We start from the raw sequence: 17,346 nt of genomic DNA on the forward strand, positions 1-17,346 counted from the left end.
CTCTTTGTAACCTTTCATTACATATTTAAATTATCAGAAATAGATCCTACATTTTTTATTGAGTAATAATTAAAATAATATAGTTTTTTAAACTTGTGACAAACTTTATGATAGTGAAATTAACTAACATCTGTCAATTTTTTGTTTCATATTTAAATTATTATGAAAAAAATTCCACAGCTAGAAATTTGAAATAATTACAAAGATACATTTTTTTTTTATAATTGATTGATAATATAAAAAAAAAAAACTGTCAGATGTTTTCTGATTTCAGTGTCATCTAACGATGAAAATTAATTTACCAGATATTTGATAGTTTTTAGAACTTTTGTTTACAAATAAATTGTGACAAAAAAAGAAAGAAAAAAAAATTGACATCTAGAAATTTTAAAAACAAAAAAATGCAATTTTTTTAAAATAATTTTTTTTACTTAATTTAATTGTTAAATAAATTTAAAAATTAATCAGGTGACAGCTAACTTTACCCTGATTAAAAATATTGATTGAAAAGTATTGGGAATCAGTCACCCTATGTGAACTGTATATCTATATATACATGAAAAAGAATTGAAATTATTCAAAAGTATTCTAATTTCATCATTTTCAATCCTTTTCAATCAATATTTTTAACCAGGGTAATGTCATCATCAAACGTCATAAATTTAACAATCAGCTTTGCTCTGAAACAAAAAAATTTTGTTAGAATAATTACACAAAAATAATTTAATTAATTTATTTACAGTAAAATTTTTGAAAATGAAGTTGACAGGCATCTCACTTTGTTTAATTTTATGAAAAAATTATTACAAAAAAATAAGAGAAAAAATTTCATTTGTAAAAAACTTGAAAATCTAGAAGAGAAATTTTTTTTAAATATTTTTTTGCTCCAATTTAATAAATGAAAAAAAAAGAAAAAAATTAGAAACGTCAGCTAACTTTAGTATTATTTAATTTTTCAATGTGGAATTTTTTCTTCTAAATTTTTTTGCAATAAATTGTCTGTTGAAAAATCTTAAAAATTTGGAGGTCTTATTTCATTTTTGTAATTATTGTATCATAAAACTTCGATATAAATTCATTATAATAAATAAGAATTATAACATTTATAAAAAAAATATATGACATTTAATTTAGCTGTAACAAAAAAATTTGGTTTAAAAAATTATTTAAAAAAAATTACATTTTTAATTTATTAAAATTTCTATAAGTCCATTTTTTAAATAATTTTTTTTTTTGCTGTAATTTATTTGTTAAAGAAAATCAAAAAAATTGTGAAGTGACAGCTAAATTTAATGTCATAAAAAATGTCCTGCTAATACATAAGATATAAATTATTAAATTTAACTAGTAATAAAAATATTGTAAGTCAAAATTGTTTGATTCCCGCATTTTTATATTTTTATGTCGGAGTATTTCTCACTCGTAAATATAAATGCCGAAGGGGCTGGAAGAGAAAGGAGCAGCGAGAATGATGACGACGACGGGGACATGCGCAGAAGAGGAACGCCATTAGTACTACTTAACCGGATTTTTCGTCCATTTCGCCGTGCTGTCTGTGTATTGAAAAAAAAAAGTATTTAATTATTAACAAATAACGATTGAATAAATACCGTGTTGTGAGTGAGAGTGAGTATTGGCATTAATAGTCAATAAAATAAATAATTTACGTCAAGGAAAGAAGTAAATAATACCGTACAAGATGACCGAAAGATCAAGCAATGGAGATTACAAATATGATGTTGAAGAGGATGGTGGCGGCGATGGAGACAGCAATGGGGGTGATGACCACCAGAGAATGCCGTTGGAAAAAGACCGAAGTGAAAGAGCTGATAAAGTTGGCGAATACATGAAAGAATTATTGGCTGAAAAATTAGCCCTTGATTCACAGAAATGCCCAAATGCTCTGCGATTACTCGACCAAGGTGTTTATTTTTTAATTAATTATTTTTTTTTTTTAAATGATCGATTTTCCAATCTGCCGAGCGCTGATTAATTAGCGTTTATATTTTTAAGTATTTGTTTAGCCAGCCGGTCCTGATAAGCTGTTAAATTTTTTAAAAATCAATTTATTTAGACTGCTCATTTTTTACTTTTTTTTTTTACCAATGAAATGAAGTCGGCGGGCTTAGTAAAGATGGCAGTGTATCTGTCGCCACACAGACGCGAATTTAAACGGAAAGGCTTTTTTAAAGTATGACCTCGATGATATGACCGGCAAATTAATCTGTCATATCACGGCGATAGCTATGACAAAATTCGTTGATCTCTTTTGTAATCTCACCTGGATGTCCACATGCATCTAAACGAACAATTATTTGTTAGCTCCACTTGACATTTTTTTTTTTTACTTTATTTTTATTATTATTATTATTTGTTTTCGTCATTAATAACCGGGTCAAATACTTGACTCCACTCTATTATTTATTCCGTTTTGCAATGGCGCGAAAAAAAAACAATTCTATACTCATGGATTATTTATTTATTTTTCTTATAGAGATCCAGAAGACTCAAGCAATTGGAAAGCCTATGCGAGACCTAAAATATGTAGATATATATCGTGAGAAACCAATAAGGGTATCTGTCAAAGTATTGGTACCGATTCGTGAACATCCTAAGGTAAAATATTTGCTCAATAAGTTTGGGCTCAGTATTAATATTAATAATAATTATAATAATGAGTAATGACAAATATTTGTTTTAAACAGTTTAATTTTGTGGGAAAGTTACTTGGACCCAAAGGTAACTCAATGAAACGCCTGCAGGAAGAGACTATGTGTAAGATGGCTGTGTTGGGAAGAGGATCGATGAAAGATAGACAGAAGGTATATTATTCATCATACAACTTTACAAATTGTTAATTATATTGTTTATGAGTTATCCGAATCGTATTGTCTTACAAGTTAACTTGACAACTATATATTGGCTTAGTTATTTGCAAGACAATTACTTATTAAGTCGCGAGACACTTGATAAAATAATTCATTTGATGGAAAAAGTAACACCAACAAACTGAAATTATTTATTTATAAAGTAATTTTTATTTAATGTAACTTGAAGCGAAATAGCCGGCAATGTTTCACCATATATTCGCGTTATAAATAATCCAATTTAATCGATCGATAGAAAACATCTCGGTATATGTAGTAACATCTTTCTAGCCTAAGCTTTCGGACTTTACTGTTGGCAAAAAATGAACGAAAAAAGGTCCCTAAGGGTTTAATGCGGAAAAAGTAAATTTTTCTTTTCCCTGATCCCTCTGGATTATCCCGACTATCTGGACTTGTTGATAAATAATAGGGGAAGGAAGAGGCTGTTGTATGAGGTGCCAGTTTTCAATTTAATTTAAATTAATGAATCATTTTAGTTAATTAGTTGTTTAACGAGTTTGATAAACCGGTCACAGGTTAATGCAACTGTGACCCTGTGATCCTGTTTTCTATATACAGTATAAGTATATAAGGGAGTTTTTGTTATTAATGTAGATTAAAATTTAATTTTGTGTATTTGATCACCAGGAAGAGGAGTTCCGTCAGTCTCTGGACCCGAAGTATGCTCATTTGTGCGATGATCTACACGTCGAGATCACAGCTGTAGCACCACCAGCAGAAGCACACGCTCGTATCGCCTACGCTCTCGCAGAAGTTCGTAAATATTTGATACCCGACAATAATGACATTATCCGCCAAGAACAAATGCGTGAAATGGAGTTGACAATGTCGGAGAGTGGTGTAGTTCCTGATGAACATCGATCGACTGTTAAACCATCAAGTTCCATGAGATCACCTACTAGTAGACCAGTCACCACTTCAAGTACATCCGTAAGATCCGCAAGACCTCCTTCCTCACGTCCTGGTAATTATTTTTATTGATTGATTTATTGTTTTACTGTAATCTGCTGTCAATTGTTGGTGTAAATTAATAAAATGTATATACTTACATATTTCTGATTAAAAGTTATGCCACCACCACCACCTCATTCATCAAGAACTTCAGCGTCTCGTTCATCGGCAAGTAAAGCTAAAGTATTTTCGATTTTGGATCGCGCTCGAGCTGCTATGGACCAAAGCTACGGGTTAGTTTTATAAAATTATTTTTGTAATATTATTTTACTATTAATTATTAATATTAATTATTATTAAAAAAATAAAAAAATAATTAATGAAAAAATGGCTATTTTTAAATAATGATTAATGTAGATCCGCGCCGCCTCCGCCGTCCAGTCGTGCATCTCATCCAGACTATGATTATCACGGTTCTTCAAGTAGTAGTACCCGATATACTGATAGACATTACTCGCCGTCCGCTTCGTAAGACGCTTGGAACTTTTTTTTCCACTCGCATGATTTTTTTTTTTTTTAAATAATTATTTAATTATAATTTACTAATTAACTTAATTTTTATTTTTCAATCAAGATATATTCATATAAATATATCTCTATATAATACAAAATGCAAATTATTAAAAAAATATTATGTATACTTTTGAATTTTTTATATTTTACAATATAGTGAAGACATTTATACGCCGACATCTTACACGACTTATGAGTACAGCGATGTCCCTTCAACTCACTCTTCTGATTATTATGAATCAACTGAATATCCTGGTAAGTAAAAGTAAATGATAACTTTTTTTTCATACATTTTCTAAAATTCATTAATAAAAATAATAAATCTAGTGCTATTAAAAATTTATCTAAAAAATTACGTGATTAAATAAAATAACATTTAAAATAAAATAATTAATTTTATTGTGATTAAAACTAAATATAAATGAATAATTAATTTATATTAATACTACTAGATAAATTTAGATGCTTCAATAACTAATCTAATACTTTAATATAATATGTGATTATTTAAAATAAAATATAATAAATTAAAAAAAAATGGATTCCGTTAAATTCGCAGAGGACTCATCCGGCCGCGCTTGGAAAACGTACAAGACATCATCGTCATCGGGCTCGGCTTCGCGATATCGTACAACTCCGTACACTCGCCCCAAGTAACAAAAAATAAGTTCTAAAAAACACAAAAACGTTGAAGAACAAGGAAAAAAAATGAAATTAAAACATCACAAATAATAATAATAATAATAATAATAATAATAATAATAAACAAAAAGAAAATGGGATTTATGAAAAACAACAATTTTTAATATTAATCAACATTAACGTTTATACTTAATATAACTCGGGAGTTATGTGTTTAATAAAAAATAAACATAACCATTAATACTAATAAATAATTAATCATTTAAACTATAACGTATTTAATCATAAATGATAAAAATAATAATAATAATAACTGATGATTGTTAATGAATTAAAAATTTAATTTTACTTGAAATCGATCTGTACAAAGATAAACCACCAATCAATAATTTATATATAAACTAAATTAATTTAAAAACAAATAAAAAAATTTGTAAAAGTTGAAATTGATAAAAAGACATTAAATTTAATTATAAAGTTCTTTTTTACCATTTATAAACAAATAATTACAAACAATGTAATATTATATATTATTTAAATAATTAAATGTGTGACAAAATTAAAAATGTGTATCGATTAAAAACAAAAAAAAATGATAAAATATTTCTTAAAATATTGTGTTAATAATTGATAAAAAAATAATCATTAATAAATATTAAAAAAAAAAAAACAATACGCGAATATAAGGTCTAAATCACAAATTAAATCCTATCCTTCAGTTAATAAAATATTAAAGATGAACTAATATAAAATTTTAATTAAATGATAAAACTAATTAAAATTTTCATTTTACATTCAATACATCATATATCATCATTAAGTTTTTTTTTTTTTTTTGTAATATATAATAGCATAAGAGTTTTACTATTAGTTTAAAGTTATATTTAACTTTTTAAATATTTTTTATCATACATAAATGTTATCGAGTGAAAAATAATCCTCAATATCGTTAACATAAAAATTTTTGTTACCGCTTGTATTTTATCAAGCCGATATGTAGTCAGCTGCCTTACAATAAAAAATTATGAAAGGAAGAAGCAAAAAAATAGATGTATAGGGTGATCAAAATGATGAATCCGCAAAGTAATAAATAAGGAAATATGTTTGTATGTAAGTAATTAAAATTTAAATAAATAAACTGAGTAAAAGTTTCTTTAACGGTTTAATTGCAATTTTTAATAATGTAAAGCAACTCAATGTGAATACTTATTCACCGGCTAAATGTTCATTTATTTGCTTGGTCACCCTATATGATTATACAGTCACATATACGTACGTTTATTATACTCAGTGTAGCTTCAGTCGTTTGACACGTAACTTGGAGAAAAGAAGCGAGTTCTTAAGTGTCTGCTGTCTATTGGTCGTATTCTTTGCGAACAATATTTTTAAATAAAATTAAAAATAATTACACGGATAATAATAAACTAAGTGTTATTATTATTCTATTAGGAATTTTAAAATGACGCCAAAGTAACAGGAGTCTCCGCTTTTGAAGCACTTAATTATTTTTAACCATTGAATTTTAAAACTCAACTGAGTGATTGCTGCTCCGTTCTTACTCCGTTATTATATTTTTTATTTTCAATCTTACTCAAGGTAATTTGATTGTATATCTTTAAACTAATCTAACAAAATTCCTTAGTATTTAACTTTTATAAAACCATACACATTTTTTTCTATTTTCTATTGTAATAATTATTTAATAAAATGGTGTACAGATGAGTGGAGAAGAGCAAAATAAAAAAAAACTGAAAAGTGATGAGATATTCGGTAAAATAAATCAATTTGTTACTTTACAAAAAAATGAAATTGCCAACTATAATAAGATTTTTACAAAGGTATGGTATGATAATTATTTTAAAATTTTAAGTATTATTAATTAAATAATAGGTGATGGATAAAATTATTGCTATTTTGAAACAAGAGGATAAAATATTTAAAAAATATCAAAGACCGATGTATACCGGGTCTTTTTACAAGCTAACACGAGTAGGAAAACCCCAAGAATTTGATGTAAATTTAATTTTTGCTATTCCTGATCTTGATTATGCTGAAATAAAAGTAAGTTTATTTTTTAATTTTTTTTTATTTATACACGTGATTAATTAATGTTATTTTTGAACAGAGAGGGAGGCCCGGCTTCGCTAAAATTAAATTTGATCAAAAAAAAGTTTCCCCTGCTTGGGTCGAAAACAAGTAAATTTTTATTTTGTTATATTCATCGTTTAAGAAAATACTAATGTTATATTATATTTTTTTTTTTTAATTTATATTAGAGTATTAAATAAGTGGCTTGACAGCAATTATTATTTGGACAACGACAAAATACGATATTGGTTCGAAAGTGTCTTTCAAAAGAGTTTGACTCCTTTCAAGGACGTGAACAATAAAATTATTCTTCCTATAGATTCTGGAAGTAATTGTGAAGTAATTTTTAAACCAGGGCGTTTTAATCGAAGAAATAATAACTGGCGATAAAATAATTGGCGATATAATAATTGGCGACATAATAACTGGCGAGAATCAAAAAAAATTTTTTCGCTCAGTAGGTTCTTGTAGACAATTTATTGTTTGTTATGACACTGAAGTTGTCAGACATAAAAAATTTTTTTGGAATTTTATAACAATTAAATTATTAAAAAAAAAATTTAATTAAAAAGTTTCACATGTGAAAATTGATAAAAATTACAAGTGAAATTTTTTAGAAGCATTTTTTTATTGTAATTAATTTGTTAAAAAAATTTTTTTAAATTGACAGCTGACCGCTAACTCTAGTATTATTGTTTGCTGAATTATTAATATTTAGTTATTTTGTCGTGTGTTGTAATGTTATTTCTTCTTTAAGAGAGTAAAATTATGCATGAAGATAAATTTTTTATTTTAATTAAATAACATGGCAGGCAAAAGTAAGAAAAAGCGGACCAGCGTTTACTTTGTATGTGACTTATGAATCAATGTAGTTTTCTGTTGATTTGGTTCCGGTGTTAGAGTTCTCTCGAACACCGCCTCTACCAGGATTTCAACAGTCCAAACATTCTTGGCATCTTGTTCCTAAACCGCTGAAGGACGGTGAAGCTCCCCGTCAAAATTGGCGGTACAGTTTTTATTGTCATGAGCAAGACTTACTAAAGAAATTCGGTAAAGTTAAACCAGTAATTCGCCACATTAAAGTATGTTAATTTCTAATTATTATGTTTGGAAAATTTTTAATATTTTTTCCTGTAAAAGAAGTATAAATTGAAAATAATTTTTAGAAACTAAGAGACACCCAAAATTGGAGTATTCTTGTGAGCTATCATATAGAAACTCTTTTTTTCCACGCATTGAGCGATAAAAAAATTGATGATAATATTCCACAAACAGTATTACTTGTCTTCGTAAGTCGTTTTTTTTTTTTTTTTTTTTTTAGGCAGTTCAATTATATTTTAATTGATAATTACTCGGAATTTGGTTATTTTCTTGGTAGATGTTGAAGGAATTGAGTAAAGCTTTTAAAAGTGGGACGTTAAATTATTTCTGGGACAAAACTTTTAATCTATTCAGTGAATTAACTGAAGAGAAAATAGTTAGTGTACAACGTCATTTAGATAAAATAATTAAAGAAATAGAAGCTGAACCACTGGCTATGACCCAGTACTTCTGTAAGTATTTCAGAATAAACTATCAGTTAATAATTAAATTTTTAATTATAAATTAAATTGTAGTAACTAAAGAAGAGCAGGACAAAATAAAAGAAGGTAAAAAGACTAATAGTAATTCGTAAAAAATTTATTTTCTGTGAATTAAATATTTACGAGATGAATTTATTAATAGATCCTACTGCATGTTTATCACGTCCGTTTCCTTTGTCTAGTGATTCGAAATCAAAGCCACAGAATAAAAGTGCCATCAAAAATGAAGTCAAAACTTTAAAAAACAAGATTCCGTTATTAGAAGCTTCCTTTAAAAATTTAATTATACAGAAAGAAATAGACATTGATTCTACTACGGATAATACATAGATAAAAGCATTATTATCTTCTCTTATTAATGAAATGAAACAATTAAAAAGTAACGTCAGAAAAGTTGAGATTAAAATAGACCAAGTTAATAAGAATATTAGAAAAATTAATTCACGATCAACATTTTTTGACACGGAAGAATTTGTTCTCTCAACTTAATTAACAAATTATCCAGATGCATTTGATTGTAATTTGAAAGTATTTTTAATCATAAAATATTTTATATTTTTTTTTTTTTTTTTTGTATCTTTTAAATAAAATGGTGTTTGACTTTAAAATGAGTTGGAATTTTATTTATATTATGAAATCTTACGAGTCGCAACAACACACATGTTTTCTAAAGATATTTCTGGATAAGTGTAATAATATAATTTACTATCAAAGCCCATTGATTCCAGATATTTAATCCGACCCCAATTCAACAATGATTTGACCTTTCGACCTATTGATTCACGTGTCTCTCGTCTCTTTTCGTCGCTGAAATATTAATAAAAAAATTTATAAACAATTATATCTATTTTCTCAACGTCTACAGTTAAGCTAAATTAATACCGTCACCAATAAATTAGTCATATTTTTATAAATTTACCTCAATTCTTTCTCAGTGACACTCGCTTGTCGATTTTTAACGTAGCCGCAAGTTGCCCAGCTGGCTATGCTGCATAAAATTGGAAATTCTTCTGGAGTAAATCCACACTCTTGTAAATATTTTTTCCCTACATAAGAAATGTATTCACAGCGATGATGACAGCAAAATGCAATTATCAATCCACTCACTCCAGTATCTTCTGTCGAATTTGTCAAGCACCTTAATGTCAGATCTGAATAATAAAATATTTACTTATTAATTATTTTTACAGTAAACAAAATGTATTTTATTTATTAAAACCTACCAGTCGCTGCACCACATAAATGCTTCGCTATTCCTACAGTGTATTTACTACTTTTCACTTCTTTTATCTTGTTTAAGCAAAGGTCAGCGATGTCTGCTCGTATCCTCACAATATTTATCGAGCAATCTTCAGTTTTTAATTTGTTATCATTTTTATGCCGATGACTCGAACGATCTACCAAGATTACTGTCGATTCTTTAGTGTTTTTAATCAATTGACCTAACCAGTAAGTTAATTTTCCTGTAAATAAATAAATAAATTAAGGAATTGCTAGCAACCTTGCAGTCACTATGTAACTGCCGTGACTTGTAAACTATAAATAAATAAAATTTTGCTTTATTAAATAATGATTTTTGGCAAATTGCACTGTATTTTCTTAACTATTGACGTTTTTAAAAATATAAGCTCATCCCGATGTTACTGTCTCATCAAGAGCTTTTGTTTGAGTACCCACATGCATTTTTGATATATTTTTCATATATACATATAAATAATATATCGCGTTACACATACCAATTCCAGAAAAAAAAATTTTTTTATACACCCTTAGAGCTCCCGGGACCCACCCCGAATGCAATAAGGGTGTATAAAAAATTTTTTTTTGAGAACCGACGTATTTTTTTATATGAAACGTGCAGAAATGCAAAAAAAATTTTTTCTTCAAACTAAAAATTTTTTTGGACTTATAAAAAAAACAGAATTTTTGTTATACGTCCCCTTAATTAATATATAATAATATATATGAAAAATTAATGTGGGTATTCAAATGAAAGGACTCGATGAGTATAATGTCGGGGTGAACATATATCTCTAAAAATGTCAATAGTTCTCAAGATACAAGGTCATTTCTTAATGGTGTATCTAGAGATAGAGAATTTTCGAATGCAGTCTGAATACTCATTTTATCATAATAAATTGACTATCAGTGAGAATGATATGAAACCCTAAAAAGGCAAAAATTCAAATCAAGACCTTAGCAATGACACTAAATTCAACTTAAAAAAAATCGATTTAATCATATGACTACTCTAGACACACAATTTTTCTTATTCTCGTAATAATACATATTATATCATGTATGAAGATATAAATAAAACAATGATTGATAATGATAATGAATAATAATTACCTTTTCCTGCTCCAAATTCAATAAAGCAAGTATTCTCTCTTAATAATCCAGCTCGATTTAAGTGTGCCAGCAGAGACGAGTTTTGAATTAGATGCTTCTTTAAATAATTTCCATACGAAGAATTATTAACCTCGCCATCCAGAATATTATGCTGCAAAATTAATTCTTCTACCTCTGACAGATTTTCTGTTTAAACATAACTCATCAATAAATCATTACTCAGGTTTTATAAATAAAAAAAAATAATTGATAAATACCAGCAGCAGATTCTACTTTTTTAATAACATTTTCAACGACATTCTGGTCTAGTAACGTGAGAGGAATTCTCTCAGGAGCTTGTAGATCAACGTCTCCACCATTTATTCCGTCTACAATACAATCTGGTCTCGCATCCAACAGCCTTTTGGCATTGCAAACTTTCAAATGCTGCTTCAGTTTTGACTCAAAACAAGTACTGCAAATAATCTATAAATTAAATCAATAATTTAGGAAGAAATATTTAAAATTAGATCTTGAAACTTACTGAGAGTCATCCAAAGGACAAGGAATCCTTTTTGATGTTTTTTCGGTGACATTTTTCTCCATATGTTCACCGCAATATTCATTTCCTTTTTTAACAGTCATTCTACAAAATCTTTTTTTGCGTTCAACAAAAAACTTACAATGATCTGAATTCATTTTTTAATTTTAATCAATTTTTTCATTAATATTAAAATTTATTTTTTTTTAATCAACGACTCAATGCTGCACTGGAAAAAAATAACCTATAAAAGTCAGCTGTGAAGCGCCACCATGTGAACTTTTGTTTATATACACACAAAATATAAGTACACAAATATCATAATTATTAAGTTAAAAATTAATTATAACAATTAGAAATAACAGCAATTGTTGACAAAAAGGATGAATTTTAATAAATTGAATGACTTACAACGCTGTTTTATTTTATACAGAACTTATTGTAATAAACTTAACGGAGCACGTATTGCCGGTACGTATTTTTTCATCAATTTGTAAATAAATAAATAAATTAATAAAATTATTAAAAACAAATTTTTTTACTAGATTTTCCAAACATTTATGAAACTAAAGGTAGAGAAGAATACTGGAATGAAATATGGTTGAAGAATAATTATTTCAATCCTAAAAACGACAATTATCAGATAAAAATGTTGTTACCACCGCCAAATGTCACTGGAGTATTGCACCTAGGTCATGCACTGACAGTTACTATTGAAGACATTTTAGCGAGATGGTAATTTATATCTTAATTAATTTTTTTTATATTATAATTATTGGTATTAATAAACTTAGGCACAGAATGAAGGGAGATTCTGTACTCTGGGTTCCTGGACTAGATCATGCTGGAATAGCTACGCAGGTAGCAGTCGAAAAAAATGTATTGGCCACCAAGCAGGTGACAAGACATAATTTAGGTAGAGAAAAATTTTTGGATTGCGTTGAAGATTGGAAACGCGATAAAGGAGATAAAATTAAAAAGCAGCTGAAGAATTTGGGGGCTACTTTGGACTGGTCGCATGAATATTTCACTATGAGTAAGGTAATTTTTAGGTTCTATGATTCTATATCCTCGGATAAAATACCTCTGGATCCATATGACAAAAAATCCTCCAGCCATAATATCCATGAACGGAAAATCCTTGGACAAAATATATTCATAATTTGAAAAATTAAATATCAACAAAACAATTAAAACTATTTGAAATTTAATGAAACTTTTCGACACTGAACGCCATGAAACAAAACATAAAATCTTTAAATAAAAAAGGTTAATGACTAAAGACTAACACAAACGCAGGTAATCGTGTTGCGCTCTTTTAACATAGTTTTTGTGTATCTTTTTTTGCATTATAATATTTTGGTTTTTAAACTTCTTTTTTAATGAATTTTAAAATATTTTGTCCACGGATATTCTGACAAAAGATATTTTATCCTGAGGATATTTTAACAAATATATAGACTCCGGTTATCAATTTTTATACCAAGAAAATTTGGAATTAAAGTAATTGAAAAAATTTTTTTTAAATTAAATAGGAACATAACAAAGCAGTTAATGAAGCATTTGTTACCTTGCACCAGCGTAATTTGGTGTACCGGAACAAGGATTTAGTAAACTGGTCTCCTACGTTGAGAAGCACGATTTCTGATATTGAAGTCGAGTCAATAGAAGTGGACAAGAAGACTGATTTAAAAGTTCCTGGTTACAGCAAAAATGTGACATTTGGAGAGATAGCAGACGTTGCTTTTAAAATAAAAAACTGTGAAGATGAGATTACTGTCTCGACGACGAGAGTTGAGTCGATGTTCGGAGACGTTGCTATTGTCGTACATCCAGAAGATCCCCGGTACTCTGGATATATCGGTCGACAAGTCTGGCATCCGCTTCGCGAGACTTTTATTCCTATTATAGCGGATTTTAGTGTTAGACAAGACTTTGGTACGGGCGCTGTAAAAATAACTCCGGGCCACCATCACCAGGATCTTGAAATCGCACGTAGGAACGCTCTGGAAATAATAGAAGTAATAAACGAAGATGGTACTATGAATGAGCGAGCGAAAAATTATTCTGGAGTCCACAGGTTCGACGTTAGAAGGAAACTTCTCAATGAGTTGACTGACAGAGGGATAATCAGAGGTATCAAGGATCATGCGATGGTGATTCCTGTTTGTTCTAGATCTGGAGACGTAATTGAGTATATGATGAGAGAGCAGTGGTTTGTCAGAATGCAAAAAATGGCTGAAAAGGCTATGGAGGCTGTAACTAGTCGCAAATTGAAACTAGACCCTTCTAGGTTCGAAGAAATGTGGCTGGACTATTTGGGTAAGACCAAGGACTGGTGTGTGTCGAGACAGTTGTGGTGGGGCCATCGGATTCCCGCTTACAAATGTCTAGGAAGTCAAAATGAAAGTTGGATTGTAGCTTCGAGTCTCGAGGAAGCTCGAGATTTGGCTAAAAAACAATTTGGAGCTACTGAAGTTCACCAAGATGATGATGTGCTGGATACTTGGTTCTCTGCGGGATTGTTACCATTGTCTGCGATGGGCTGGCCAGATGACAAGTACACCAAGTATTATCCTCTTAGTCTTATGGAAACTGGACATGATATCATGATATTCTGGGTGGCAAGGATGGTGATGCTGTCCTCGGAGTTGGTGGGAAAGCTTCCTTACAATCAAGTACTACTTCATGGGATTTTGTGTGACGTCCAGGGTAAAAAAATGTCTAAAAGTCGCGGAAATGTTATTTTACCGGAGTACGTTGTCGATGGAATAAGTTTAGAAGGTCTTAATGCAAAAGCTGAAGAAAGTTTTGCTGCAGGAATTCTCAGCAAGACTGAACTTAAACGCACATTGACTGTTAATAGTAAAATGTTTAGTCAGGGAATAGATGAGTGTGGAATCGACGCGCTGAGACTCACTCTCAGTAGTCATAATATTAAAAATGAGAAGATTAGTTTTAATGTCACTGAGTGTAAAACGAACAAACATTTCTGTAATAAAATATGGCAAGCTTGTAAATATGTTTTGCTTGTCACCGATGATAGTGTTATAGAAAAGCCTAGTAATCTGACGACGGTGGATAAGTGGGTGTTGAGTCGCTTAGCTTTCATGGTAGACACTGTAAATAAATCGTTTCAAGAGCGGAATTTTTATGAAGCCATTAAGGCTTTCAGACAATTTTTTTACTATGAATTCTGTGATTTTTTTATTGAAGCAACCAAACCTGGGCTGCAAACATCCAATCAAGACATTTTTCGGAGTCATAAATACAGCTTGATAACATGTTTAGAAGTTTCTCTGAGAACAATTTCACCGGTGATGCCATACTTGTGCGAAGAATTGTACTCGAGACTCGCTAAGAAGCTTCCAGCATTCACTCAGACCCCTTCGATAATGAAATTAAAGTATCCGACTTTTGAAGAAGATGATAGAGATTGTAAATTAGAAGAAATGTTTAGTCAGGTTTTACAAATAATTCTGGCTGTTAGAAATATTTATACTTATGTTAACAAGTCATCTATTCTAGAAGGTAAGCTTTAGTATAGTATAATTTGAATTAATTATGTATTATTAATGGAGAATTTATTCCTTAGTTCATATTGTAACGGATGGAGATAATTTAAAATTATTTGAAGATAATATCAATGTTATAATTGCTACGACCCGAATCGGTGACACTAAAATTCTACCAACAAATACTTATGTCATCAAAGAAAATAGTATTTGTAGTAATGAATCTGGTTATAAACTGTATTATTTATTGAAGGTAATTAATTAATAAGTTTTAGTTAATAAAAATTAGAGTTTCACGATGGATTAAATTTTTAGGATAAACAAATTGCTGGACAAATGACGGATAAAATACAAAATAAAAAAATAAAAATAGAACAAAATATAGAAAAGCTTTCAAAAAGTTTATCTCAAGAAAAATATATAACTGAAGAAAGCAGGACAAAAATAAAAAATCAGGTAAATTAATTGAATCTAAAAATAATCATACAAATAATAAAATTAATATTTATTTCTAGATCAAACATCTTCAATATGAGCTCGAAAAAATTCCGAGATTTGTATAAAAAAAATTATTTATTACTTAAATAAAAATATTTTACTCAACTTCCATACTTTCATCACTACTATCGTCACTATCACTGTCAGACTCTGAGCTCTCTGAGTCTAGCCAAACTTGGGATGAGACATCATTCGCTATAATAGTCTGCCATTCATTTAATTTATGAAGATCTAAACTGTAGAAATCATTGAGAGTGTACTGTCTGTCTCCGTCTTCATACAGCCCACCATACAAATAGAGCACGTTGTTTTTGACAACAAGCCCAGGATTTATTCTCGGAGCAGGAGTAAATGTTTGAGATTTGGATCCTTCTGATCCTCTAGATGAATATGTTGAAGCAACAGGAGCGGGTCCAAGAGTCATTGTGAACACTCCATCATCGATAACTACTTTAGCTGGTTCTGGTTCGGTTTCTTCCTCATCTTCGTCGTCACCAGCATCAATATCTTGGACATCCATGTCATTCTTTTTGCGTCTTCGCTTAGCTTTGTCCTTCTCTGGCGTCACTACGACGTTTTTCCACTGGCGTTTCTCAATGTCTAAAGCCAGCAGATCATTGAAAAATGTCCCGTGAAGTTCTTCATCGTCTTCGTCATCTTCATCGTCGTAAACGCCTCCAAACAAATAAGCGACATTCGGAGAGACCATAACAGCTGATGAGCTGCATCGAGGAGAAAATTTAATTCCTGACTGTTTAACATGAGCGGATTTCCACTTCTGATCTTTGCTTTCTTCTTTCGGAGGACTCAGGACATACATATCTGTGTGAACTTGACCCTTGTCCACGTCCTTTTTAACTCTTTCCTTACTGTAACCTCCGTAAATCAAAATTTTATTATCAGGAGTAGGCAAAACAATGCACCCAGACCTTGGAGGAGGAGTAATTCCCGTAATTTCAACTTTCTGCCAGGCGTAAGCTGTCAAATCAAATATATAAAAATCGTTGTAATATTTAAAGTCGCGGGTGTTATCATGAAAACCGCCGAAAACAAACAGTTGTTTCTTCGCATAAAACATACGGTGTCCACTTCTCGAAGTAGGTCCGTTTGGCACTGCAACTTTCTTCCATTTTTTCTCACCGAAGTTAAAAACCCATAGATCTTTGTAGTGGTAAAACTGGGACTCTGAAGGACTTGAAAATTCTCCACCAAATACCCAGAGCTCACCTTTGTTACTAGGAATAGCTACTGCTTGATGTCCACATCTTGGAGGTGGAGCTCCAGGCGCCTTCACTACAGTCCAGGTTTTTTTATTCAAACTGTAAAAAAACATGTCTCCACAGACAGTTGTTTGACGTCCATCGTGAAACTCTCCTCCCAACATCACCAGCTCATCTTTAAAAGGGTGAGCCGTCAACGTGAAATTAACTCGTCTCGACGGTTGATCAACAACCGCTTCCACGACTTTTTGTCTCGCTGCTTCTTCTCTCTCAATTTGCGCCACTACTTTTTCAATGTCATCCTATTAAAATCATAAACAATCAAATTAAAAATAAATAAATATTTATATAAATAAAATTACTAACCTCTCCAATAGCCGCAAGCTCCTTTTTCATTTTTAAATTCATTTTTTTTTCAGTTTTCATCGCAGTTTTTTCACTACCGCTTATTTTTTGCTTACTCTTATTTTTCTTACCCATTTTTCAAGTGTTAATTTATTTATTAAAATTTCAAACAATTTTCACGTGGTTCGCGTGTTCTCACAAAATAATAAAATAAAACATTTCAATATTTTT

At 29.8% G+C, this 17,346-nt stretch overlaps 5 protein-coding genes across 6 annotated transcripts; 3 read left to right on the forward strand and 2 right to left on the reverse strand.

Moving 5' to 3' along the window:
• Positions 1-1,500: 1,500 nt before the first annotated feature.
• Positions 1,501-6,145, forward strand: LOC141529045 (uncharacterized). 2 transcript variants are annotated; one of them, XM_074245387.1, is made up of 8 exons: positions 1,501-1,922; positions 2,495-2,616; positions 2,706-2,822; positions 3,516-3,852; positions 3,955-4,072; positions 4,197-4,307; positions 4,510-4,607; positions 4,912-5,114. In XM_074245387.1, exons 1-8 carry the CDS (start codon positions 1,700-1,702, stop codon positions 5,007-5,009), a joined length of 1,224 nt encoding a protein of 407 aa, XP_074101488.1. In that variant the 5' UTR covers positions 1,501-1,699; the 3' UTR covers positions 5,010-5,114. The 2 variants fall into 2 exon arrangements, with proteins under 2 accessions (XP_074101488.1, XP_074101489.1); XM_074245388.1 differs by lacking the exon at positions 4,912-5,114 and adding an exon at positions 5,984-6,145 and having other exon boundaries at positions 1,502-1,922.
• A 143-nt stretch (positions 6,146-6,288) lies between these two features.
• On the forward strand, positions 6,289-9,168 carry Cglr1 (cGAS-like receptor 1). The gene is given in 11 exon segments (XM_074245169.1): positions 6,289-6,590; positions 6,713-6,832; positions 6,885-7,055; positions 7,120-7,190; positions 7,271-7,465; positions 7,801-7,810; positions 7,895-8,164; positions 8,249-8,371; positions 8,461-8,635; positions 8,699-8,731; positions 8,808-9,168. Coding segments are annotated over 10 exon segments (1,356 nt in total). The 5' UTR covers positions 6,289-6,590; the 3' UTR covers positions 8,996-9,168.
• A 98-nt stretch (positions 9,169-9,266) lies between these two features.
• Positions 9,267-11,970, reverse strand: LOC141529047 (tRNA:m(4)X modification enzyme TRM13 homolog). Its single transcript, XM_074245393.1, has 7 exons — positions 11,949-11,970; positions 11,541-11,766; positions 11,275-11,471; positions 11,018-11,203; positions 9,889-10,128; positions 9,585-9,816; positions 9,267-9,472 (listed from the first exon to the last, which is right to left on the reverse strand). Exons 2-7 carry the CDS (start codon positions 11,693-11,695, stop codon positions 9,295-9,297), a joined length of 1,188 nt encoding a protein of 395 aa, XP_074101494.1. The 5' UTR covers positions 11,696-11,766; positions 11,949-11,970; the 3' UTR covers positions 9,267-9,294.
• Positions 11,790-15,659, forward strand: Valrs-m (Valyl-tRNA synthetase, mitochondrial). The gene is made up of 7 exons (XM_074245379.1): positions 11,790-12,008; positions 12,083-12,272; positions 12,332-12,578; positions 13,073-15,068; positions 15,133-15,305; positions 15,368-15,508; positions 15,568-15,659. The coding sequence occupies exons 1-7, from the start codon at positions 11,921-11,923 to the stop codon at positions 15,613-15,615; spliced, it is 2,883 nt and encodes a 960-aa protein (XP_074101480.1). The 5' UTR covers positions 11,790-11,920; the 3' UTR covers positions 15,616-15,659.
• LOC141529044 (kelch domain-containing protein 4) lies at positions 15,539-17,333 on the reverse strand. Its single transcript, XM_074245386.1, has 2 exons — positions 17,137-17,333; positions 15,539-17,072 (listed from the first exon to the last, which is right to left on the reverse strand). The coding sequence occupies exons 1-2, from the start codon at positions 17,248-17,250 to the stop codon at positions 15,648-15,650; spliced, it is 1,539 nt and encodes a 512-aa protein (XP_074101487.1). The 5' UTR covers positions 17,251-17,333; the 3' UTR covers positions 15,539-15,647.
• Between the last annotated feature and the right edge of the window lie 13 nt (positions 17,334-17,346).

This window comes from Cotesia typhae, unplaced genomic scaffold (assembly GCF_013202065.1).
Source record: "Cotesia typhae breed Kobodo isofemale line unplaced genomic scaffold, CoteBio_Ctyphae contig_44, whole genome shotgun sequence".
Lineage (NCBI taxonomy): Eukaryota > Metazoa > Arthropoda > Insecta > Hymenoptera > Braconidae > Cotesia > Cotesia typhae.